Source organism: Phallusia mammillata, chromosome 2 (assembly GCF_965637545.1).
Source record: "Phallusia mammillata chromosome 2, kaPhaMamm4.hap1.1, whole genome shotgun sequence".
Classification (NCBI taxonomy): domain Eukaryota; kingdom Metazoa; phylum Chordata; class Ascidiacea; order Phlebobranchia; family Ascidiidae; genus Phallusia; species Phallusia mammillata.
The window spans coordinates 24,482,415-24,508,625 of NC_137253.1; the positions used below are offsets into that span (position 1 = coordinate 24,482,415).

General features: G+C 38.2%; 3 protein-coding genes and 1 pseudogene across 4 annotated transcripts; 1 reads left to right on the forward strand and 3 right to left on the reverse strand.

The window, feature by feature from the left end:
- Positions 1 to 645: 645 nt before the first annotated feature.
- On the reverse strand, positions 646 to 7,243 carry LOC145214181 (SHC-transforming protein 1-like). Its single transcript, XM_080082670.1, has 11 exons — positions 6,982 to 7,243; positions 6,754 to 6,824; positions 6,419 to 6,611; positions 6,051 to 6,156; positions 5,824 to 5,983; positions 5,511 to 5,658; positions 4,910 to 5,017; positions 4,516 to 4,612; positions 4,175 to 4,294; positions 3,039 to 3,289; positions 646 to 2,482 (listed from the first exon to the last, which is right to left on the reverse strand). Exons 1-11 carry the CDS (start codon positions 7,123 to 7,125, stop codon positions 2,348 to 2,350), a joined length of 1,533 nt encoding a protein of 510 aa, XP_079938796.1. The 5' UTR covers positions 7,126 to 7,243; the 3' UTR covers positions 646 to 2,347.
- Positions 7,244 to 10,332: 3,089 nt separating this feature from the next.
- LOC145214477 (phosphatidylserine decarboxylase proenzyme, mitochondrial-like) lies at positions 10,333 to 21,169 on the reverse strand. The gene is made up of 9 exons (XM_080083011.1): positions 20,983 to 21,169; positions 19,599 to 19,908; positions 19,241 to 19,375; positions 19,026 to 19,124; positions 18,649 to 18,769; positions 18,057 to 18,218; positions 12,235 to 12,395; positions 11,140 to 11,277; positions 10,333 to 11,060 (listed from the first exon to the last, which is right to left on the reverse strand). Exons 1-9 carry the CDS (start codon positions 21,117 to 21,119, stop codon positions 10,980 to 10,982), a joined length of 1,344 nt encoding a protein of 447 aa, XP_079939137.1. The 5' UTR covers positions 21,120 to 21,169; the 3' UTR covers positions 10,333 to 10,979.
- Positions 21,170 to 22,856: 1,687 nt separating this feature from the next.
- On the forward strand, positions 22,857 to 25,835 carry LOC145215154 (mixed lineage kinase domain-like protein). Of its 2 annotated transcripts, XM_080083810.1 has the most exons (9): positions 22,857 to 23,060; positions 23,440 to 23,583; positions 23,892 to 24,072; positions 24,131 to 24,278; positions 24,339 to 24,480; positions 24,540 to 24,695; positions 24,779 to 24,903; positions 24,975 to 25,144; positions 25,217 to 25,835. In XM_080083810.1, the coding sequence occupies exons 1-9, from the start codon at positions 22,911 to 22,913 to the stop codon at positions 25,267 to 25,269; spliced, it is 1,269 nt and encodes a 422-aa protein (XP_079939936.1). In that variant the 5' UTR covers positions 22,857 to 22,910; the 3' UTR covers positions 25,270 to 25,835. The 2 variants fall into 2 exon arrangements, with proteins under 2 accessions (XP_079939936.1, XP_079939937.1); XM_080083811.1 differs by lacking the exon at positions 25,217 to 25,835 and having other exon boundaries at positions 24,540 to 24,706; positions 24,975 to 25,040.
- Positions 23,761 to 23,894, reverse strand: LOC145215697 (U5 spliceosomal RNA; annotated as a pseudogene).
- Positions 25,836 to 26,211: the final 376 nt, after the last annotated feature.

Consider the following 26,211-nt stretch of genomic DNA (forward strand, 5'->3'; position numbering starts at 1 on the left):
GTGCCACCCCGGCTGGAGGTAAGTTTAACTGTACGGCGGCCTAAAGCATGGCAAAGATGTGGATTTAAAGACACATTAAATCGGTCCAAAAATACTTTTAAATGTTTACCACTACTTGCTGCCCCTCTTGTTCCGACAGCCAGAAAATGGCTGTAGAATCGGACACTTATGTTTAAATAGAGGTAACTTGTCCAACACAAAAATGGGAAGAAACATGGGTTTAATCAAAAATCCAACGCTGCCCAACAAAAATGATTATGGCTCTATTAATCAATTAGGAGCTGCTTGCCAGAACACCACGAGTATGCAGTTGCACTACATGTTGGATTGGATATTTGCCCACGTTGGACGCATTGATTTTGTTTCGACTTACTGCGCTAATACCAGGAAACCAGTGGGTCATGGTTCTTCGGTAACAACCTTTTAAATCAGGGGGGTTTCTGGGCTGAATTGCCTTGTTTTTAATGAGACTTTAACAGTTTAGTTTGTAGTTGCAAATAGTTACAAACACGTTATATATTCCAAAACCATATTATTAAATATCGTGGAACTCCTTGCTCGGGTAAAACCAAATCCAGTTTTGTCTGTGATTTATTTAAAAAAAGACAGCGCATAGGACCACTGTTCTTAATGTTTAATCTTCAGTCGCAGCAGAAACGCGTTTTTATTTACATTCGAAACATGAGCGCATGCTGGAAGGCAAGCGTCACGGTCGAGTGGGAAGTTAAACAAGAGAAAAAGGGGGAAATTGCGTAAAGAGAAAACCTTACGAAATTTGTATGGCAAAACACGGAAGCAATTGGAACAAAAACAAGAAAGTTGAATCAAAGGGGAATATCGTGACACCGCAAAACATGTATCTGAAAAGTACAATTTTGTGTAAATTTACAACAAACATGTAAAAATTGAAAAGCTGAAATAGTTTTAATCTCAGGAAATAATAATTTATTTGAAGCAGTGGTTTTTCACCGTGGATCAATGGGACTTTTACACATATGGAACGGGCAAATTATGCAAACTGTTGGAAGAAATGCCATCAAATTTACACTTTTTAATGTTTTCGATGGGCCTATTTGAACGAAAATCATACGCCGAAATTTTTCGAAACAACAAAAATGAGTCTTGGTGGAAAGGTTGAAAACCACTGGGCAAAAAGAAAAGTCAAAATACTTTATCGGTGTATGTAGCAACAAAATACAGCACAATAGGTTAAGCGACTGATACAACACTTGTGATAGGCAAGGTTTAAACAATAACGTCAACTATTTTCAGTCTCAAAAAACGGAAACATCCACAACATAATCAGAAAACAAAGATAGGAAACCTTTACATCTTTATAAATGCGCAAGTATTGGAAGAAACGCACTATGTACGGCGATGCCCAGCACCATAAGAAAACACGCGAAATACTGTTAATGTCCAACATTAGGAAGAAATCTTGGCACTGACTTATGTGTACGGTATAGGCAGCTATCGTTTTACGTTCATGGCCCTATTATTTAAACACACCAAGACAAACCCGCAATAGTATCCACTGGTTATAATACTCAAGGCATGTAAACACACCGGTATCAGTTAACACACGCGATTTTATGTAAGCTTGTAAATTATATAGAACTTTAATTTTTGCCTTAGGGACAAGGCGGACCTGTCTAAAGTAGCTTGCATGCAGGACATGCAAATGCTTTCAGAAGTTAAATAGTTTTTTTTTTCTAAAAACTTGTTTCAAGCACCGGAGTGAAGCAGGCTGGAGTTTTAAACGAGAGCGCAGTGCTAATAGCCATAAATTTCATTACCAACGACGAAACGAAATCATCTGTACATAGAGCAGCCGACGTACCGTACGATTGACTGTTACAAAAAGAAAACGTCAACCACAATGCCAGGATATAGAAAAACGCTGCTATTTATGAGATATGCTGAATGCTTAGCGCACTGGTGAAGAAATATTGTTTTTTGTGTGGGCCGACAGTCAGGGCTCGAAAGCTAAATACACATTTGCGAACTTGCCAACAAAAGAAGTTACGTGGTCCAATTTTGATGAAAGCACAAAGAACGTAAAATATTTAATGAACAAAATTATAAGAAAAACTGTTACTTGATTGACACATAAAGAGGCAAAAAATGGAACATCATTACAATGAAGTGAATACCACGTGTAAAATCATGTCAAAAGCGAAATAAATTTCAACATAGGCATGTCTCAACACGTTTGTACATCAGGCAACTGTATTGTACCGCCACGTTGTAACGCACGGGCGTAAGCAATAATCCAAAATGGAGTCCAGCTGCGTCCTTGTGTGAATGGACAATATGTAGTAGCGTTGACCAGGAGCAACTGAGGTCTCTATCTCTCGATTTGCCTGGTAACCGGTTGTCGTAGCAACAGGACCGAGCCTGAAGATACTATGGGAAGGTTGTTGTCGCGATGGAAGGAAATAAGATGACCGACGCTGTCGAACTGGCGGTCCTTCGTGCGAACCTGCAAGCATGTTACAGTGTTGTGATTGCAATTTTGCAAAAGGTTTAAGGCCAACCGTGTGCAATATCTTCCAAGCAATTGCAAACCTGTTGAAAGCTATCGGGGCAACAGTGTTATATAAATAAGGTAACAAACTAGGGTATAATTTACAACTTTTTAAAAAATCATGAAATTTACTTTTGAATCCTGAAACACAACCACTGAGGCAACTACGTCGAACAATTTGGGCACACAACACCAATAAGTTGAACCACAAATAACGAATGTTTTACTGAGTTTTACCGAGATTTTAGGACCAGAGTGAGCAGGTAAAATCAGTACGTAACAAAAATGCGAGCCTATGTTTGATAATAATAATCGCACAAATCGTTTTGTCTGTTGTAGCGCAAACGCCTACAATGTTTTCCTCATTTTCGTGGCCAGCATACAAAGCTGATTAAAACATATGAAAAGTTAACTACATAAAAAATGTAATTACATCAAAAACAAAATAATGCGTAAGAACAGACACAAAGCAATGCAAAAGTATATTACAAGATAAGATATTCCCACTTACCACTCCGTTAGGATCAACCAAGAGCAGGTGTTTAAACTGTCCTTCTTGTACTCCGCTGAGGACGAACTGACCACGTGTACTGCTTGATTCTCGAACCAGGAAGTCGCCATCGACCGTCAGTAAATCCTCGGCCTCCTTGCGTGTGACGTTACCGTGGAACCATGGTTCTCCCTGAAGGGCGTTTGTTGCCAAGGTGTTCGGTGTTGATGGTGGCTGTTGCTGCTGTTGTTGAATAGAGGTGGCAAACGGCCCTAAAATTGAAACAATTATGCCATTTAACAAGGCGGCCAAACAAAGAATTACATCTGCGGCAATTAGAATGTGCATAGACCGTTTACATACGTACATAACACATAGGTATTTTGACACCAATTTTATAGTTAATACTTGCGCCGATCTATAAAACAAATGTTATTGAATAGAGTGCAAACAGTGTCCATGGCCCCGATGGAAAATGGCTAGTATATATGCGTTTTTGATTGTATGTGGTTTCTGCTGAGTATAACACGCAGTAATAAAATCGATTTGCCGAAAACGCCCAAAACCACAGTCTTTATATCATGGCGTTACTTATCTTTACTGAACAATGCATTTTGAATTGGCAAACTGGTCAAAAACACAAAAACTTACCAACACGCTACACCAAAAACCTTTTAAAATCGCCATATTAGTTGGCTCCCATTTCATGGCTGCAAAGTAAGATTACTACGCCTTTTCTTCCCTGAAGAACCATTTTCGGTAAACCAATTACTCCTCAGCGCTCACAAACAGTTCCGCGTTAATTCAAGGAATCAGAACCGTCTGGGGAGCTATGACTAATAAGGCACCATTCAATCAAATGGATTGTGTCGCAAAAACACAAACACCTAATTCTCAGAATGGCACCTACAATCAATTTCGTGTGTGGGAAAAGATGTATTTTTGATACAGAGCGCACTGATACACTTTGTAGCCTTGTGTTACAGTCGCTATAGTTTCACATTTAAGAAATCGCAGGACGCAACAAGGAAATAGTTTGGTTAAAAAACCAGTCACCTCACGCAACCAGACCGGTCCGCGGGTGAACGGTGATTTCACAGAAGCCTAAGCAACAGCCAGTTCATCAAGCGGTATTTTTAGAAACAGCCAAAACTTACGCATATCGAACGTGTCGACCGACGGACGCTTCTGCTGCTGGTGATTGGTCGGGTGCTCGTCACGTGACACTCCGATGGCGGCCGCCAGTTGCAAAGCTCCGCCCATGCCGGCACTCACTTCTGCGAAGGCAATGTAAATAGGTTTTTATCACTGGAACATGCTCCAAACACACATCGAACGTTGCAGACCGATAAATGGCAAAACAGGCGACAGCTTAAAAACTCACGATGAATCACGTCATAGCTTTTGAAACACGTGACTGAAAGAGCGAGATACGTAAATGATTGAAACACTATTTTTAGTGGTAGTAATTGCAGTTATGATTTCTGAACGTGCTTACGTTTGTTTGGCGATGTTGGCGGGGTGGCGAGGTCAATCAGATTACGATCTGACTTGCTTGTGGGACCCGAGGCTACAGGACGACTGGTAGGTGCGACCTGTTCAGAGGGAAAAAACGTGCTTTACGCATTTCGGTTTTCTATCTCATTCTTATATTTACATCCATATCAATCTTTCCATTGGCGGTTCTTTGTCGTTTGTTTAAACTAAACTTACATCCCTAATACAATTGTACAGAAATACTGTACAGGCTTAGGATTTATAAACGCAGAGGGTTTAAAACAGGTTTAGGGTGTTTCATAGACACTCATTATTCCAACCAAAGGGTCAGTGCAAAGGTTGGGAAAACTAGGAACCATTCTTGCAATTTTGTATACATATTGTAGACCACACACCTCATGTGGCATTACACTTGTGTTGACATAGTTGTGGTCTTCAAAACTTCGAGCAGGGGCACGACGGGGTGTCGGAGTTGGGGTTGCAGAAGATGCACCATCATTTGCCTGCAAAAATGAAAAGAAACACTTTGAACCAAATATACTGCCTTTTTAATTTAAGCAGATATCTATGATTATTTTACCTTTTTACAAAACAAAAGCGGGAAAACTCATGAACACTTTTTAACAAAAATACAAGGCTATTAATTTAAAATTTAGGCCAGTCAAATTGCTTTTTTATTAGTGTGCTATAACAATGAAACATGAGGTTAACCAACAGCAATGGCCACTGGATTTGCATTGTACTGGCACAGACAAGATTGCATGCAAAATAATGAAAGTCTTCCTTATTTATCAGCACATTCCAATGAATGAGTAATTTCAAATTGTGCCAGTTGTAGTGAGTGTCACCATTTAAGAACACAGATCTACATGTTGCACCACAACAAAGTTATTTTTGTCACTAAATCCAGTGGAAAATGAATAGAAGGATTAGAGCACTAAATATAAACCATGAAATAAACTTGTCACTGATTTATAAGCAGTAAACACTTTGTACCATGACTCCATTGTTAATGTATTCTTGTGACTTTGCGCTGGTTGTCACATGACCAACGTTGCCATCATCATCCATTCTCTTGAGGCCTGACTCAGGGGCCATCTTGCCAGGTATTTCATTGTAATATTCTGGCTCGTCATCGCCCCACCTGGTTGAATCACAGGTGTCATTATATACTTAGCAACTGAATAAACTAGTGTGTAAAAACAACAGTATTATCTACGAGTTAAAACAAGTGGTTTAAGGGATAATTTTACCGCTGCCTTATATACAATGTAGAGTTTCATTATCAATCCCAAATTAACATGTTTACCTTGACTTGCCATCATGAAACAAAGGTTCTGTTCTGTCTGGTGGAGTAACTGCTTTGGGTGGATTTTTAAGATATTCCTTAAATCGCAATTCAAATGCCTGCCCAACTGTGTTTATCACATCTTGGGCAAGACCATCAGCACACTTAAGGACGTGACAAGCTAAAAAACAATGGTAAATGCATTGTTGTTTTAGGCATTGTGCTTTATAACTTCATCATTAACTAACCGCGATTGTTGATGGGATCTTTGGCAACATATGCGACATAGTCAATTGTGTCTGGATCCCCGCCAGATGCAAAGGATATTGACTGCATTTGATGATTTGCAATGAACTGCAAAACAACAGTTTAACAAAACCTCAAATATTAGCAACTTGGTGTGTGTTATGTAAACAAGTGGAAATGAAATCAAATCAAAACAGCAAACCAAAAAATTTAAATGTTTTCTTTGAAGACCACTTTTGTCTCTGAATTTTATCAAAACAATACCACTGCTAATTGTTTTCACACTTCATGTACACATTCTTCAATAGGTGCAAGATCAAACAACCAAAACATTAAAATGGGGGCACATGTATTTTTTTTTTCCTTTTACCTGTCCTGTGTTAGTTACAACAAGGGTGAGGCTTGCTGTGGATATGGTTAGGTTAATGAAGGCTTGGGAGAATTGCAGGTTTGGGCGATCACCAAGAATTCTGGTGACATCTTTAGGTGGCTTTTTGCGCCTTGATGCTGCAGGGGGAAGGGGACTTATTCCAGATGCAGCCAACACTCTCCAAATTGCCTCCCTTCAGGTAAGAAGAAGGGTTTAAAATCTTACAAACTTATCAGAAACCTTGCTACAAACCATGCTTTATAAAGGTTTCATAAAAAACTGCATACAGCAAAAACATACAGCAAAAAAACAGAAACTGAAAGTTATCAGCATACTTAGTAGCCAAAGTCCTCATGTCAAAATCCAGGGTTCTCATACTTTGTCTTACTTCAATACATCCAAGATACTGTGAAGCAAAAAGACAGGCAAAATATTAATTTTTTAAAGCATGCTATTTTTAAAAAAGCTACTGCAAAGCATAGAAACTTTGCTCATTAAACTTTAAACAAATATGTATGTTTTGACAACAGATGACAAAATCACCTGTCAAAATATTCTCGTACCTGCACAGAGTAAACAACACCTGGACCCATCACAGCATTATCAGGGTGGAGCCAACCTCTCTGTGGCTTGTTCACAAAGCTTCCTGATTTTCGCCATTCATTGGTTTGATCCCCTTCTACAGTTTTCTTGGCTTTGCGCATCATATTGGAGATATTTGGACACGTCCTATCTTTAACTGTTACTTTGAGTTTATTTTATGACACCACTAGCTTGTAACTATATTTTTAAACCAAAAAATCTGGAAACACAAAAGATTTTGCATTTCAAATTAGGTCTGTTTTAAGGCTAGACATTTTAAGGCAGGGGTGTGCAACCTGCGGCCTGCAGGCCAAATGCGGCCCGTCTGTTAAAGTTGTGCGGCCCGCAGAGACGCTTGGATTTCAAATGTACTGGAAAATGAATCTATTTATTATTATTTTTTTGAGCAGATTAATGCGCCCAGTGCTATTTTTCTGTGACCTGGCAAAATGTGGCTAGAATCAAATGCGAATTTTGCTTGTAGTTAGCCATATTTGGTATGCAATAAATCAAATCACCTTGTGTTATATAAAGGTGCGGCCCGCGATCTAATCTGGGTAAATGTATTTGGCCCCGCAGTAAAAAAGGTTGCACACCCCTGATTTAAGTCATTACCATTCGAAATTGCCAAGTGTATATCAAAGGTTACTGGTATCAGTAGTCATAGAAGTGAATAACATAACTGGTATTTCCAATGCAATAAAAACTTATTATTTAACACCAGTGTTTCTCAACCCAAATGCAGTGTATTCAAATATGTTTGTAAAAAGTTTTGCAAGACTACAGGTACTTTGTATCTTTCAAACAATACACATCAGCTGTGTATTGACTTTAGTAAAAACATATCAGGACCTCAATCATTTTACCCAGGCAAAAATAGTCTGAAACCTAAAATGGTTTAGAAACGTTAATTCAACAACATCAAGTTTTAGTTTAAATGCCACATGTTTCATTTGTTCGACTTTTTTGTCTGGTACCAAGCAAGCACTTATGTTTTTTACCTGTTTTGTTATTAAATGATGCAAAAAATGTAAGTTTTTAGACCTAAACCTTAATACCTATGCGAACCAAACGAAGCTGAACAAAAAAATTTAAACGCAATACTTTTGTAAGCATTCACAAACTATCGATGGCATTCGTTTAAAAAAATATAAAAACCACAAATATTAATATGCTTATGAATATGACTGCTTAATGCTCTTAAACGCGTTTCACGGAATAAAAGCCACTGACATATTCTGTTTCTGCAGAGCTTGCCGTTTTCAAAAAGCCCTAACTCGTTATTGTAATTTCGGGGGCTCTGCTCCGAATATTAACTTGAAGTTCATAACTCGCACAAAATGCCGTCGTCCCCGCTCGCCAGCAATCAATGACGCGTTAACCTATGTTGTGCATTCAAACATGAATAATTTAGTAATCAAACAATATGTAAATAATAGTTACAAGAAACAACCACACCAGAAAAAAGCATGTTTTATTAAAAAATATATGTACAAAAACTGTAATGGCTATAATATAGCCCAGAGCAAAGACATGCATTCCAATATTACACTAGATTAAGTAAAATAGGTTTCTACAAAGGAACTTGAGTTAAAAATCATTTCCAAAAACAAATGCAAATTGAGTTTATGTCAAAAGATCACACATCAGTTCAAATATGAGACCAAGGTGCAAAAGACATATTTACAGTAAAAAAACATTTTTGAGTCAATTTTTATTACAAGGCTGCCAGATTGGAAAGAATGGCCTGCGCGGAGGATTTATCCTCCGCGCAATATTTTGGATTTCCCCTAGTAATCCGCGCAAATTTAGGCTTTTTACGTTTAATCCGCGCAAAAAAATGTTATCCGCGCAACTTAGCACAGCTTTCGTAGGTAACTATAATAAACTTTCTTTAAAATTTTATATTCTATGTCGTCACAAGCCTTATTTCGCTAACAATCCACGTAAATCAGTCAAGCACATCAAAACTTACCGATCGTCACGCTTGAAATAACATTTCTATTTCGCTAACGGAGTCGTTAAAAGTACATTTATCTGTTTTTAAGACATAGTTTGGCTACTAAAGTGACTGTCGGCTGGCCAAATTGCATCAAATAATGTTTTCTGCATGACAAATATTTGAAAACAGTTAAGAGCAGTTTGGCAATCATAAACTATCCCGATGAAACAAATCAGCAGAATGTTTGAATCGTTATGAAAATGAAAAATTGTTGAATCTAGCAGAACAGCTGCGTGCGCAATAGAGCAAAACTGAAGATTCGTCGTGTTTATTACTTTATTTAGTTGTTCTTTTTGTCGACTGGATAGTCTTGTAGGCGTTACATACAAATTGCGTTAATCGTTAAATCCACCTGTCAATCAAAAGTCCATCAATCCGCGCAGAAAATTGTAATTCCGCGCAAAAATCCGCGCAATTATTTTGACGAAAAAAATATCCTCCGCGCAAAAATAAAACTTTCCAACCTTGAAGGCTGCACTAAAAATTACCGTAATTTGCTTTCTACAATAATTTCAATTCATCATGTAAATAATTAGACCATAAATTTAATTATCGATCAGATAACAGAAGGTTTCCTGCTCAAGATCAAGACTAAATAAAAAAAATAATTTTCCACATCTATTTCTAGTTCTTCTCTACTGTCTGTTACCAACTTCTTTCAATCAACAGAAAAGAATAAGCTCATTATCCTAATGCAACTGTCTGATTAGACACATTACCTCTATATACGTTTTTGGAATGACTCGTGTTCCAAACATTAACCAGAAAAGTTTGTTTTGTTGTTTTTTAGTCGCCAGAGAATTTCCTTAAAAATCAATTAGACATGTGGTGGCGGTAAAGAATTACAACGATGTAAAACTACAAACATCACAAAAATCTTGAAAACAAACTTAACATGGCTGTTACCTTTTAATAACTTCAAGAAATCAGCTATTCGTCGGAAAATAAACAAATCCTATTTTGAGGCGAGAACAATCAATTGTCATGTGAAAATGGAGGTCAGTGTAGGCCTCGTAAATTGAAACTCCCCTAGTAAACCAACACAATAACCCCCTTCGTCGGTCCACATGTGTAATTCTTTGTGCTTTATTTACAAGTAATAAAATTGGGCATTGTATTGTAGCCTAACGTAAATCAATTTCGGTTGTGCTAAAATTTCGGTTTCTGCTTTCAAACAAATTTCCGTTCTGCTTATCAAAAGCAATTATTCAAAATAATGTAGTTGAAAACAATACGATACTTGGAAGCGCTTCACTAAACTCAAATTTGGTAGGCCTACTTGTATTGCGCTACTCCGAAATTAGTTGTGGAGCTTGTCAAAATGAAAATGCTGGGTTCAAACAATTTTTATTTTAAATTGTGTTTTCTCTTGAAACCAACGGATCAACGGATAGGCTAACAACAAATGCAATCTCATTTTTCCACGAAAGTTGTATTAGGCTAGCGTTTTTTCAAACGATTCCCAGCAGTAGATTGTATACGTTGACGCTTCATACTTACTTGCATAACCAGAAATTAATTACAACCAAATAAAAGAAATCTTTCTACATTACAAGGGGAAAAAATGAAGTTTAACAAGATAACGGCATTATGTGCAAACAACCCTTACAAAAAAATTCCTACAGAATGACAAACTTTTTCCGCAAAGTTTTCTTCACTAATAAGTGCAGAAAACAAGAAAATTAAAGCAGTAAAACTTCAACGACACTTAAGTATGCCTGAGTTAGGCAAAAACATTTTTTTTCTGCGAATACGCACAATAATGTTCAACATAAATAACAACTAATATAAATATAAGTGAAGTAGCTTACGACAATTCACGATTGTGTCCTTGAAAATAGCAACATACAAAACCAGGTGTAGCGATTCGGTTACAGAATATAACGGCGACGAATCTTTGTTAAGTTAGACAACTGTGTATTTTAGTGTTCATGCATATAAAGTTAATTTCTTTGCCCTTGTAGGCGGTGGCATTTTTTATTGAACAGGAAAACTGACTGCTTGACCATATTTTACTGATTGACCTTCTCTGAGTTTCAAATTAAACTTCTTTGGTGCCTGAAATGAGAAAAGTACACACATATAAACATAAATTTCGTATTATCCAATGCTTAATTGTTTCAGTTGTAAAACTTACCTCGAAGACAAGCACAACAGTTGAACCAAGCCTAAATTCGCCAACTGAGTCGCCTCTGGAGAACAGCACACCCCCGTTTTCGTATTTATGGTCGAAGTAAGTTCCCCTTTCCACGTTTGCCTTGTTAGTTTGCAGCGCCTATAACAAACAATCATTACTTTTTGTCTTTATACTGAGAGCCTTGATACTTTTTGTAACAGACAGTTTATTTCAAAAGTCTGAAGTTATACAGTTTATGAAAGACATGCATTTATTTGAGTATTCTTCGGCAAGATGCGAAGAAGTATGCCAATTACTTGGGTGAAATAAACATAGGTCATATTTCATACAAACGTTGGGTAGCTTTAGACCAGAGGTCTCAAACACGCGGCCCGCGGGCCGCATGCGGCCCTCCAAGGGTTTTTGTGCGGCCCGCGAAGGAACTTTTAGAAGTTATGTTTTACTCTGAATACCCTGTAAAACCAATGAGTTTACATGATATAATCATTCTCTGATGTCGTTATTGCAACGTTTAAATGGCATAATCGAACTAGTACATCTTTAGAATCAGCAATTGTAATTGTTGCGTCATATTTTAATAAAACAGAGTTGGCTCTTTTGACTTTACATTGTACTTTGTTTGTTTATCTATTACAATATAGTTTTTTAATAAAGATAATGGGATTAATGAACATTTCCCTTTTTAATCACACAATATGTTTGTTGTCATGTAACACTGTAACAAATGTTTCGATAGTGCGGCCCTTGACTTACTTAAAAGTTTGTTTTTGGCCCTCATAGCAGTTTGAGTTTGAGACCCCTGCCTTAGACTATTCACAGTATGTTATTACGCGACTGCTGACCCCATCGCTCATACCAATCTCTACTGAACAATAAGTTAAAGGTAAAAAAACAGAAGTACTAAATCTCGGTTGGGTTACCAAAAGTAGGAATTACGTCGACATGGAATGCTTTTATAAGATGTAACATAATTTATTTTATTTAATCAGAAAAAAAATCAACATATTTGATCAGCCCACAGGATTCCACTTGGTTAGAAAAATGTCTACAAAACAAACGCAATTGGCCGCGTAATAAACAAAAGAAAATAAACACCTTGTCATCGTAAATCACTATAGAACCGACGCTAGTAGCTCCGACCGCAGTCATGGAGAAAAATCCGTATTTCCATTTTCCAGTCAACACCACTCGTTCGTTGATAACAAGCAATCCAGGCATAATGCACGCTATTCGCGGGTTTACACTCAGCAAATCGCCTGCAATTTAACAAAAAACTGTTATATGATATCAATCCTGCTTCCAAGAAACTGGTGTTGGAATACACCTATATGCAGACAGTGCACACTGTTTCGAATTTCGACCTATATGACTTTAAATTGGGGACATGGTGTAGCCAGCTTACGGCACTCCAATTTGTTGAAAAAATGGGCAGGACATTTGGCCGAATGGTCCGTCGCGCCTGACCCATATGCGGAAAAAAACTGACCGGGATTCGTCCCTGGGACCACGTTGGGTTTGAACCCGGTGATAAGAGAAAATGGCTCGAATGATGGTCTTGCTAAATCTTTACGATCCCAAAACTGGACATAAATCACAGAGGAACGGCCACAATGACCAAGCAACAGCTTGAAAACCTCAATGGTGCCGGCTCATGAAGTGTCACTTTTTATTTTAGGGTAAATTACTTCAAATAAAATTCAGATAATAGGACGTAAAATGGATAGAAGTGGTTACAATTTTATAGCCGGGAAGGTAAACCGAAAGTATATCTGGACAGCTCGAGTGATAAAACTGCTGGAAAATTTGTTTTATTTGCACAACCACAAGAAAGTCTTTTAACAGATTGATATTGCCCATATTACGTGTTGGTTTTAGTCATTATTGGTTTGTAAAATCGAATTTAAACCCGTTTCCAATTTTTGCAATAAACTATAATGTGTTTTAATAAATAACTAATAACGTAATAAAATTCGTCCCTTGTGTGGTGAACTGTGGCTAAGAAGAAACGAACAAAACAGCAACCGAAATAAGGCCATCTTTTTCCCACAATGGATTCGGGCACAATCCGGTCACTCCGCAAACATTGGTGGGGGGGGCGTAACAAAGAAGCAAGGTGGCATAATGCGGCGGAGGAAACACACAAGTCATATGACCAACAGAAGGTGTGTTTATAAAGGAAGACGTGAGAAACGCTCGATTTTACGGATAAGAAATTTCAACAGAAACATTGTGGTAAAACAGAAATGTTTGACAAAACCTTGGAAAGGGAGAAAAATGCCACGTTAGTGACTGATATTATAGGTACAGCTGAATTTATAGGTACTGACTGAACAGTAGGGTCATTAGAAGACAAAGTTAGTTAAAATACAAAAATGAAAACAGCAACTTAGGTAATAACAATGCAGTTTGTTTAAATTCTGTTTGAAATGGCATAAATACGTAAGCTTAAACACACGGGGATGGTTATTTGGGCTACAAGCACCACAAAAATGTATATACCTCAAGGATAGGCTAGACACACTGGTGAGAAAAAATGTCATAAAATATTTGGACGCTTGGCCGTCGGAGCAACCAACACCAACAATAACAAATATACGACAGAGCTGAGGCAGCTGAGAGTTAAGTTTATCTCTTCTCGTCGCTGGTTCTGGTTGACGTACAAAGTAAGACGCGTCAATTTAGCGAGAAGCACGGCGCTCAAGCGAAGACAAAGCCTTGTGTAAGCGTCTGTCACCCACCAAGCTCGCTTGAAAAAGGACAGTGAAGTAAGATGTTGACAGAGGAGAGGTGGGCTCAATGTGAAAACGCGATTCCAGGACATAATGTTGGTTGAACGAAAGATGTGGATTGGTTTTGAGTTTAGCGAGAGTGGCGGACATTCGTTTGTTTGTCAAGTTGAATAATTTAACGATAGATATTGAAATGTCCAATGTGAGATGAGTTAAGTATAGAACGGACGTAAAAAGTGTTACTAAGTTTTTTTTTTTTAAACATCCAGTCACAGCTTTCTACATCGCAAAAATAGAATGAGGCGTTAAGTTTACAGTCTTGTAGGGCAAGTTTACAACGGACCGTTGAACGCAAAAAAGCGGATTTTGAAAAATGTACGTGCGTCAATTGACGGTTTTACTTCAAAGCAAAATAAACACGGACTTTCGGAGCATAAAGGCGCTGCGGTTTAGTGTCCATGGATATCTGTCTCAACACTACAAATAACAGCCCCCAATCCCGCGCCAATACTTCACGCTACATTGTGCATACGATCAGTCACCCCATTTCTTCCGGATCACGACATGTTCTACTTTATACCTGGGTTTTCAGTATATAGTGTCGGACCGATCTGAGAACTGTTAGGTCCGAAGGCATAAAGCAACATGGTCAGAGTCAACAGAAGCAGTATTTTTTTTTGTTTAAACACAGTTTGGTATTTATAAATTTGGGAACAGGTAGGCATAGGTAAAAGCGAAAACTTTGTTCATCATTTCTGTGTTGTAGCACATGGGAAAAATCTTGCTTCAGTAAGATTTTTCTTTTGGGATCTTTGTTTAAGGTGCTTTTGGGATCTTTGTTTAAGCATAGTCAGTAAAGAGGATATTAAAACTCAGATTTGAGGATATTAAAACTCAGATCTGTTTTAGGGGTGCTTTTGGGATCTTTGTTTAAGCATAGTCAGTAAAGAGGATATTAAAACTCAGATCTGTTTTAGGGGTGCTTTTGGGATCTTTGTTGAAGCATAGTCAGTAAAGAGGATATTAAAACTCGGATTCAAGCTCACCTCTACAAAGGTTTACTAGGTTTCTCATTTCTAAACTTTTTCAGTTAAAGATTTGGTTCATAAGAGGGTGATTTTTCGTGTACAATAATCATTAACGTAGATTAAATTTTTTTTCAGGAGTGCATAACTATGTTCGATTAGGATGTGGCATATATTAGAAAAACGTGCAAGAGGATTATATGCATTTGTTTTAGTAGCTACAATTTGTTGTTCGCTGCCAAACGTCGGGAATGGACAGGTCGCATTCCTGCAAATACATGCAAATGGCAGTTTGACAAACTGCACATGTGGCAGCAGCACGGTGTGGGATCAAGCAACGGGTTCGACCGTTTCCTATACCTGTAGAAACCTGGTTTTCTTTACGCCACTCTTCAGGGCATTTCCAGGATGTACATGTACAACAAACACTACGGAGGAAGTAACAACGCTTGCACAAACTTCACCTGAAAAACCATGGTGGCAAGCACAAAGGGCGTACGTATGTTGCGATCACCACACGAATGTATCAGGGATTTTCCACACACTACTGGACTATGCATATGTGAATAATCTTCATATTGAGGACTGTGACAACGTTAAGGCGCTCGACGTACGTCCGTTTATAACCATATACTCGTTAACCAACTTTACTGTGGCCGCTAGCTCGACTGTACAGCGCAACTTTGCACTCAGGGAACACTACTTTAGCGATGAGTTCGACAAGTATGAGGAGCGCCAACATGCGGCATTTCTGTCAACGCACGTCATCGTAAACTCTACTGGCAACGTAAAAGCATTTAGCTTCGAAGCGTCGGAAACAGCTTTAAATGGTGCGTTGGAATTTGAGCTAGACGAGGCTCTCAGGCGCGCACCTGTGACCAATGGCCCCTATATGTTTACTCCAATATACTTGTGAAGTCCGATTCTGTATTTACGTTTGTTTTCCCGTAGAGTGTTGTTTGTTTATCGCAAATTGCGCAGGAAATACATTTGGTTCGACTATTAGCATAATCCCACATTACAGTTTCACGCGCAGAAGGTTTTGGTTAAGGTCTTATAGTTCCAGGCAGTCTCTTGCTAAATGTTATACTACTTATTAGAGTAAACCTGGTTGCTTAGCTACAGCCGAACTTGTATTAATGAAGAAACTACCCTGTCACCCTGACGGATTTAATAAACTAAAACTAAGCTTTTAGACGTTAATGGTAAAACTGCGTTATTTTAAATTGCCTCTGTCGGAAAATGTTCTTCTTTTTTATGTTTATCGATTTCATGAACATTGAACATTTTTTTACTCAAATAAAAGGTATTTTTTGTAGTAGCTAGGTATTATGCAACTATCTTTTGATAAAGTGTAAAACAGTTACGTCCACGAAAAACGGGTCCATCATTCAAAGCAACTATTGAAAAGTATGATTAGAAGTAAGAGAAACAGCTATAGCAGGGTTATTCAACAGGGGCGATATCGCCCCCCAGGGGGCGATTTCGTCTACCGAGGGGACGATGGTGACAATTTTGGAAGTCGGGGGGCGATTTGACTTCAAAAGGGGGCGATTTCAACATTACTAATCGTATAAATATGTACAAGCAGGTTTTTTTTAAGGTTTGGTTTGGGTGACCGCTAAGTAGTTTTAAGAGACCGCAAGTGTTTCATTTAAATACCAAAAAATAGCCATATTTGCTTAAACGAATTATTTATTAGGCTACTGGCAAATTTTGAGAAACCGCTGGAGAAATTTGGGGGACCGTTTCGGTCCCCCAAAACACCTTAAAAAAACACTGTGTACAAGAACTGTGAGTCTCAGTGGACTTTAACTTACAAGCAGATATAATTCGTGTGGCAAACAAACACCAGGGACAAGAGACGCATCAGCATAAACATGCTGCCAACTGAATACATTGTGTTTACTGGGGATTGTTTGTACTTTTATGATTTTGAAAGCAAAGTTGGGCATTTATATAGCCACAAGGGACACTTTATCGAGGCTATGTATGGTGACAGGCCATACTTTTTAATACAACGGTAACAAGCTTCACCTCACACTTGTTTCGCTTTCACGCCTATAGGCAGGGATGCCATACCGTCCTTATTTCTAAGATTTGTCCTTATTTTGAAGGGCTATGTCTTAGAAAAGTTCATTGTCCTTATTTCTAAGAAATGCCCTTATTTTTGACTGTAGTCCTTCTTTTGTCTTATTTTCAACAATTACAAGTCAAATGCTTGCTACAAGTAACAGTGAGTCTAGACCTGAGCTGTCGTGAGATGCACAAAATATTTTCTACGAACAAGTTACTGAAACAGATTGTTTCTGGCAAAAATATTGCAAATATTATGTCATGACTCGTATAAATGCAAAGATTTGTTTAAAAACGTTTGTTTCGTTTCGCCTAAAAATTTGATTTTTCGGTTGTCCTTATTTTTGGTTTCAAGTCGATGGCAACCCTGCCTATAGGTCTACACAAGCGCTTGCCAAACTGCAAAGTATTTGTATCATTTAGGATTTTCCTCTACTGAGTAATGCCCCATTGTTTTCAACAAAAAAGGCAATTGTTTGCGCATAATCGTAATATTGTTTTGTCTATGATTGAACATATAGATGTGTTTAAAGAAGTGCATGAAATGGAGTTGGCGTGTTGTAGTAGCAATTAAATTATTTGTTAACTAAATCTTTGACTGAAGCTTTCGTGTTGCTAGGTGAATATAACCGCCCACATCTGCTTAAAAACTTTTATACAAATAACAATCTCATAGGGGGGCGATTCAGAGACAGAGCCTAAGAAAGGGGACGATTGCGCCAAAAAGGTTGAAGACCCCTGAGCTATAGTATTAAAAACCGACCGCAAGAAGTAGTAGCATTCGGCCTGTTGCTATATTAACCAAGAAGGTGACTTTCTGAATACTTGCAACCTATATCTGCCATAAGACACAGATTCCATAAACAGCCCTCTTTTAACGCAAGCATATGCAGGGTATAACATGTTATATAATCTCGTCACGTATTACAGTACGTGTCATGATTTGCGTGGTAAAAAGATAGGAGTGTACACGTAGGTCGATACACAAGCCATATGTTACCAAGGGTTACGCTTCTGGAAGGTTAATCCTTTTGAGCGCCTGATTACAAAACTTGGAAATTGCAAGAAATGTTAACTTTACACTTACCGACAAAATGGCGACGGTGCTCCATGCGCCACTCAGCGGGCGAATGGAAGCGGTGGTAATTTCCCGGGGCGAGGTAAATGACGCAGCAGAACAGTGAATTTTTTCGTGGGTTGTGCATAAGAGAACGGGCATACTTGTGCAAAGGTAGATTGTCAGTACCATCTGCAACACAGGGCTTATAAAGAATGATATAAACATTTCCGCATGTAACGCCAGATGAAGAAATCGTTCAAAAAGTTATGAATACCTAAAAATTTTCATTGTTCCAACTTTAGCACTGACCAATGGACACACAATCCTTATTTGGACATAATTGCGTTTATGTTCTTCTGGTAAGTCTTTTACTATTTCTATTACTCTTATTATTTGTTCGTCATTGATTTTGGTGAATAAAACCTCTTTAATCAAACTCTTTCAAATTTTCATCAAATATTTTCACAAGCAATAATGCATTACACACCAATGGCTGGAAACCACCTATACAAATGAGTTTTAATACAAGATCACCAAAGTATATGCCTTTTTAGTGGTTTAGTTCACGCAGTTCACAATTGTCGTTATTTCACAATTTTTGGGCCACAATGTGGAATACCTTGTTCTTTGAGAGGACCAAGGAAATTTTTTAACGAGTATGTCATTCCTTTGACTTGTTCGACAACCCCTTGACTTGCTTCACCGCTTTGCATAACTTTCCCGTCGACTGGACTGACAACCTTTTTACATACAGCACTGGCATCATTAAACCTTACTAATATGTTGTATTTTCAATTGAAAATTTTACATGAGATATCACTTTAAAATTAGTTTAACCAAACGTTTTATCATGCGTTTATTTTTTAACACAGCTTTCGAAACCTAACACAACCGAAATTTTCCAACCCCAGAATGAACTGGTTATGACAAAAGCGCCAGACTACTGTACGTTAAATAAGTCACCACGCTGCACAGATAGACTATAAGCATACTTACATCAGCAGTAGAATGTATGGGACGGAGTTGGGGCTTTATTGGACGCCGAAAAAGATCGTTGACTGTTTCATAGTTTTCCAAATCTTCGTCGACTGCTTCCTAAAAGACGTGCTATTATTTTAATTTACAGTTACTTTCAACTTGTGGACTTAAACTTTTTATATGAATGTACTTAATTTGATAATTATAGAATTATGATTACAAAGTGAACTTGCCTTCATATCGATTTTCCAAATACATACGAAAAATTTGTAAAGATGTGGACGAAAAAAAGGCCAAATATTTATATCACCGAGCTGACCAAAACCGCGAGAAATAATTCGATACGGCATCGATTGTAAAAACTTGATCTGAAACATAAAAAACAGTTTTTTAGGACTAAGCTGTACTGTAAGGAAATTAGTCTGCTTTCTTTAAATATTATGATAATTACAATGCCCAACCAAGGAAGCCAGACTAATGCATGTGCTGACAGCTTTAGTTAATTATCTTGAACAGACAAACTACACAACAAAGCCGTCATCACAAAACGTTAAAAATATGAAAATAGATGTTGATCGGCAGGCTACTTACTTGAAAATTGTCCATTATACAAATTAGAGTGTTCTGGGTGCATTTTTTCAGTCGGATCCACATAAAAAACGAGGCCACGACTAAGAGACAGTACCAAGTGTACGAATCAGAGGCTGTAAACGATCTTGAAGTTAAACTAAAGGCGGCAGCACCGGAAATCGAAGTCATGATTGCACCGCGAGGCCACAAAGCAGGCCAACACTTTTTAGTCAACTTTATTTCCGTGGCTAGAGCGTTAGAGTTCGGGTTGGTGTCCCACAAATGCAGAATGCTTCGTAAATGCTTCTTCTTTATGCACTGGGTGAACTCACTACAGCACAAAACGAAAATTTTGCTGAAGGTTTTATAGTTGCAGTCAGTCTTGCTTACTCAAGGTTTTATAGTTGCAAGAACAAAACTGCAATGTATATAACATAAAACGTATAGAGATTGTATTACTCAAGAGTTTTGAAAAAAATACCACATGTTGTTCTAGTCTGCTATTTTCATGTACAGCATGTGTAAGATCCCTTATTTACACTACGAACCGCAAAGTTAGTGTACGGATTTGAGGTATAGGACTGGTGTGCCGCAAGACGATGCGGGGTGTGCCGCGGCAAAACGTACAACTTTTTGTGTTAAATTTGTTTTTATTTTATTCATAGCAAATGATACAGTTCACAACACCACCAAACTAAAGCTACACTACTCACTACGCATTCACGTTTTATTACGTCATAATATACTTTATACCGGCTTAATGCAGGGGTCTCAAAACACGCGGCCCGGTGTGGCCCTAAGAGGGTTTTTGCGCGGCCCGCGAACTAACTTTTAAATTTTAGGTGTTTAGCTCAGGTGGAATACCCTGTCAGGCCACCGATTTTAAGAAACAATCATTCTTTATAAGTATTGGTTGAAAATAAATGCAACGTTTTAATCGTATTGTTTCGTCATTGTATGCCATTGTTTTCACACATAGTAGTTTATTGCACTTGCTTTTTTTAGTTTGCTATACTGTATATTCGTTTCTTGTTGATTGCATTACAAATGTGTACATGAAATGGCAAAAACGCACAACATTTTAAGCACATAATATTTTTGTTCATGTTACTTTTACAAAAAAGTTTAAATATTACGGCGCTTTACTAACGTAAAAAATGTTTTTGGCCCTCAAAGAAGCTTAAGACCCCTGACTTAATGCTTTTTTAGGCTTTCAAATATTTATATATTTTTTAGGCAAATATATAATCGCATTTTTTGGGTTCGGGTGTGCCGCCGAACATTTAAAGCTTGTATGGTGTGACGTGCGTGAAAAAAGGTTGCGGAGCACTGGGCTACACCAATTCTACAACACTTACATTTACGTTATTAGTTCAGGAGATATATTTCCCTGACATGCATTTACCTTTTCTGGCTTCTTTGCTTTTCCTTTCTAGATTTTGTGTTTTCCGCATGTGATGGTGCAGATAAATCGTGAAGCCATTTTGCAGGTCTGATATCCACAGGCAAGAAATAAGTAAACAACGCAAAAAAAACTCGCATGACTAAACTGAGAAGAGACCTGCAAGGAAATCATGAGTAAGATCGAAGAAAAAGCGTTCCGCATGTGCTGACTCAAAACTGCAAAAAGACCAAGCATTTTTCGCATCTGCATTGCATGTAAATCGATGCCTAAAACGATTGTCTTGGGAGCAAAGGGCGAAACACATAAGGATGAATCTTAACTTGTTTTGGGTATCCCCGAGCAAAAACAAAACATAACCTATTTACCACCGGCTGGAACACAAACGCTTGTAGTTTCGAAAATGTTTGTGTTTGTGACCTTTACAAAAGTGTAGCCTAATTGTCTCTATTATTTCCACACACTAACGGCTGTAACAACATAATAATGCCCACACAAATTACGTAACAATCATGCGAAAAGAAGAGGCACGTTAGTTAATCCAACAACAGTTCATATGCTTTGACGTGGAGCATATTTCCGACATTTACAAACCACCAAGCAAATCGTCTGTACAAGTGTCAGCCTGTAGTCTGTATCATGTAGTAATTTAAAACGAATTGCCCTTCTGTTTCACGACGTCGCTTTGGGACTTAATTCAACAGGCTTTGTGAAATGTGTGAAAAAAGATTGGATCGATAAACGTAAAGCCACAATGCACACCCAACCTTCGATCGTTTCATCTGTGGCTGGTGTTTAACGAGTCTAATAAAAAACAGCGCTTTTTCTTTAATGTCACGCACCACCAACTTCACCGGCATCACGCCACACCTGAACTGAATACGATTTGAAAACGCTTTACAATCCTGGTTAAAACAAGTTTTAGATCTACATACGTCGGTCAACTTACTGCCTAAGTTGCTAACACATAAACTTCCTCACATACAACTTCCTGGCAACAGTGTTTCATATGCCCTAGCCTAGTACAATACCAGCACTGGGCAAGCTAATACGTCCGTGTTACAATAAACGGAAACAAGCAGTTCAGTCAGTTCGCAAATTTCACACGAACTCTTCCGCATGCAACATGCCAATTGATGGATTTATGTTTACAAACTACCATTCGTGCTGTTTTCTACTCAAGTGTTTTGATTTACTCAACAAGTCACACAGGTCTTTTCTTGGCTACAAAATGGTGTAGTTCTACACTGCGAAAGCTGCCAATAGTGAAAGTGGCCAATACTGCTAACGGCCTTGTTGACTTACACTAACACGTATATACGCTGGTCTTCTCTGCACATTAAAGACATACAAAAAACAGCAAACCAGCCAGACGCACATAAATAATGGATTGCTATGCCTACCGCAGTGCGCAGGGACATTTCCCTTTCACGCGTGACTCGGTTAGTCACGTGACCTTAAAGAAAAAGCAACAAGTAGGGTTTTTAAAGAAGTCCATTTGCAACACTTATTAAGACTAATACTTTGTAACGGTATATGATTACTAAAACAAGATTTAATGACAATGCAAAACAATGTACTCTCCAACATGCGAATTTGTAACGTTCCATGTTTCAAGTCAAGTTATAACTCAGAAGCCGTGTTTATCTGGAAAATTGGAACAATAAACAAATTGTTAAGTCAACGACACTGTTCGCTTTATTGTTGTTGTCAGTTATAACTGGGTTTTGTGATCTACATTACAAACCCTTGTATTACGTAACATGTAAACAGTATTGCTGGTCACAACTTCCCAATTTTAAAATCCCCGGCTTATCGCACCCATGTGTCAAATGCTAGCTACGGATATACAACTTTCATCACACACAAGACAGTTGGCAATCGCCTCTATCCGGTTATGCTTAGTTGTAAGTGGCTTGTAAGACTGGATTATGGTATTGGAAATAATTGAGTGTGTGTTAAAAGTCTCCAAAAAGATTTACGAAACCGTGGATAACGTACAAGCCAACAAGAAACGATGCCACAGATTATCTGACAGAATCCGTTGCCTGGTTACGCCGCTCAACGAGTTAGTAAAGCAGGTGATAGAACATTAAAATTGGCGTATAGTGTTTTGTATGCATCAGGTTTAGCCAATCGTGGGATTCAAATTCAGCTGGTTCTATCACAAAAGTCATATTTTTTAGCCAGTTCTGTTACAAAAGTCATTGACAGTAACCAGTAACGCTAACCGGTTCGTTGATCTCATAAAATTTCGTGAGACGGTTCTATAGAACTGGCGCAAACCGGCTGAATGCCACCACTGGGTTTAGCATTTTTTAAGTGTGCTTTAATGCGAAGGTTCGCACACTTCTTTAATAACTTCAAAATTATATTTTATTAGCAGATGTAAAACAAAATTCGTAGATGCAATCAAACTTGGGTAACAATAATGAGTGTCAAATTGGTTTGTTTTTGTAGGGTGATAACAGTGCAGTTTACAAAGAGGCGTTGATCGACCTTGTACGAACGTTGGAAGAAGCTCGACAGTTTTTGAAAACTTTTACCAAAGGAAAGTCGGTCTTACGCCGTTTGCAGGATGCCTACCATGCCAGCAGAGAAAAGGTTTTTGTGTTCAACAATTTTACTATTTCAACCACTCCACAGCAACGAGGGTGTGGTTTAAAAACACTTGTTGTGACAGCAACAAGTTTGTCCTAAGCCCTTGCAGTTTTAAACAATGTTAATTCTGTTTGAACAATTTTGTACATAGTTTAATCGAAGAATTATAAGAACGCTTTGAACCATGTAATGTAGTGGAAATTAAAAACTTGTGTGGTGGTTTCAACAAATAGCCTTTTGAAAATACCCTATTCCACGGAAATCTTTAGTAAAAGGCGAAAGATTTGCTCATGTTGAAGTTGCGATTGTAGGAAACATTTGAAAGCTTGAACGAACGTCTCAACAACTTGGTTCCAACGCTAACGTTTGGTTTGCAAGTGGAATGTCGCAAGTCGGTGCAAAAAACTTTCTCAGTCACCACGAGGGTAACCGAGGACACTAAAGACGAATCGAGCGACCTTAAAGAAATACAGCAAATGGTCAATGCGCTCGGTAAAAATCAACCATGTTGAATTATCATTCAGTGTCTTGAGTTGTTTTTTAATTCTAGGTCTCCCTTCGTTTCATTGCATTCGATTTGCCGATTTAAAGGAAAAGAAACTTCACAGCGAATCTGACTTGTACATACACTATTCGGCGAAATACAGGTTCAACCAAGTTGTATTGAAAAAGCCGAAATACGCCCTGACTTCAGCACGGTTCGTTACAATGATGTATTTTTTACACACAATGGTTTCTTTATTATCATTCATAAACAGAAAAGAGCAGTTTTTGACCGATGCAAGGAATATGCTTCAGTTTAATTCGGAAAGTGTTGTACGGGTTTATGGGCTCTGCGTGGACGTGCGCGATACGTTTATGATTATTTTGGAACACATGAAATTCGGAAGTCTTAATGAGGTTTGCTTTGACTTTTGGATAATCCAACATAAAAGCTTTAAGCTTATCCTTACCTTCAGCTTCTGGCATCAGAACAGCCAGAACTAAATCGTACAACGCTGATTCGTATGATGATTGAGACTGCACGTGGTCTCTACTTTGTCCATTGCTGCGACGTGGTGCATGGCAGTTTGTCGTTAAGCAACTATTTGGTTAACGAAGACCTTCACGTCAAGGTAAACCGCAAGTATGACATCACCACTATGACGCAACGTATGAAGGAGCTTTTAAAAATGCAACTTTTAATGTTACCTTGCAGATATCTGGATTCGAATTTTCTAGATCCGAGCGTGATATTGCGCAATCTGAGTCATCAAACTGCAGTTTGCCATCTGAATGCTGTGAAGGAACTCGAATAGTTTGTCCGAAAACCGACGTTTATTGGTAAAAGCTTTACTGCGTTTTGCGTTTTGTAATATGATTTTCGGCAAACCTTTTATCAAACTCTTTTGCAGTTACGGACTCGTGTTGCTGGCACTTTTGACTCGTTTGTCCGGGAAACACCAGCACATCGATCCCTCCGAATGCCAACACTTAATGGCCAACCTGGTTGTGGATAAACAGCCGTTAGACGTCGCTAAATCTTGTTTGGCAAATGATTCGATGATGCGTCCTTCAATGGAAGGTATATAGGCACGAATATTACCTATGTAACGATGTAAATAAATACTTTGCATATACACGTGTTTTATTTCAGAGGTGGTCGTCGACTTAACATCGTACTTTGAGAAGGCCACAGATTCAATGTAATGACACTTGTGTTTCTTCAACAATCTTAAGTTTTGTGCCGTTTTCTGCTCGGTTTGACCTGTGCCTATTGTAACAGTTTGGTCTTGTCTATTGTTCACTGTGTCATACGCTAATCAGCAAGATTACGTATTTCCTTTTTTGTATGAAGTCCTTCATAAAACAGTCAATCCCCCATGAGCTCGTTGCTTCACTTTTGCATTATCTCCGACTCCTTTGCTCCATATAGTCACAATAGTATGGTACATTGCTTTTTAAACACTGTTGAAATATTTTGGTGTCAAAGTCGTCTTTTTCTATATTCACCACATGTTTAAATTAGGATTACCTAAATTTAAATGTACATTCTCGATGTTTGAACTTTTCTGTGAGTTTTATGCTAAAAACATTTGTCAACATTTCTGCACAGTGTGCATACTATTTAACTCTGATAATGAGAACATGCACATTTTTCCGTTGGTTCAACTAAGGACAGTATGAAAGTCATGGTCTGCATTGCGTTGTGTTTACTGTAGAAAAAGTGCAATTACTTTTGCCATGAAACTGGAATAAACGAGTTGTGATTATGATACTGTGATATAAAGCGCAACTATTAATCTATGTGCATTTTTAAGTCAATACATTGGGCATGACAGAGATAAACGTATGTCGCAATAGGTATTCCTCACCTTGTGCTATAGGCGTTTGATTAAAAAATGTCTATAGGTTGTGTTTTACTCGGTCTTCCTTCCGTCGCTGTAACAGCGACCCGAGCAATCGGCAGAGCAGACTCGTTTTTACCGCTCCTAACCCTGGCTGCTAACGCCAGGTTACACAGAAATTAGGAGGGAGACTCATAATCCATGATGTGGTTGTCTATAATGGTTTTGCTACAGGAAAAATCCGGACGACTGCTCGGTGGCATCGCGCCTGTAGAAACTGAATCAATCACAAAACGTTTCCGGA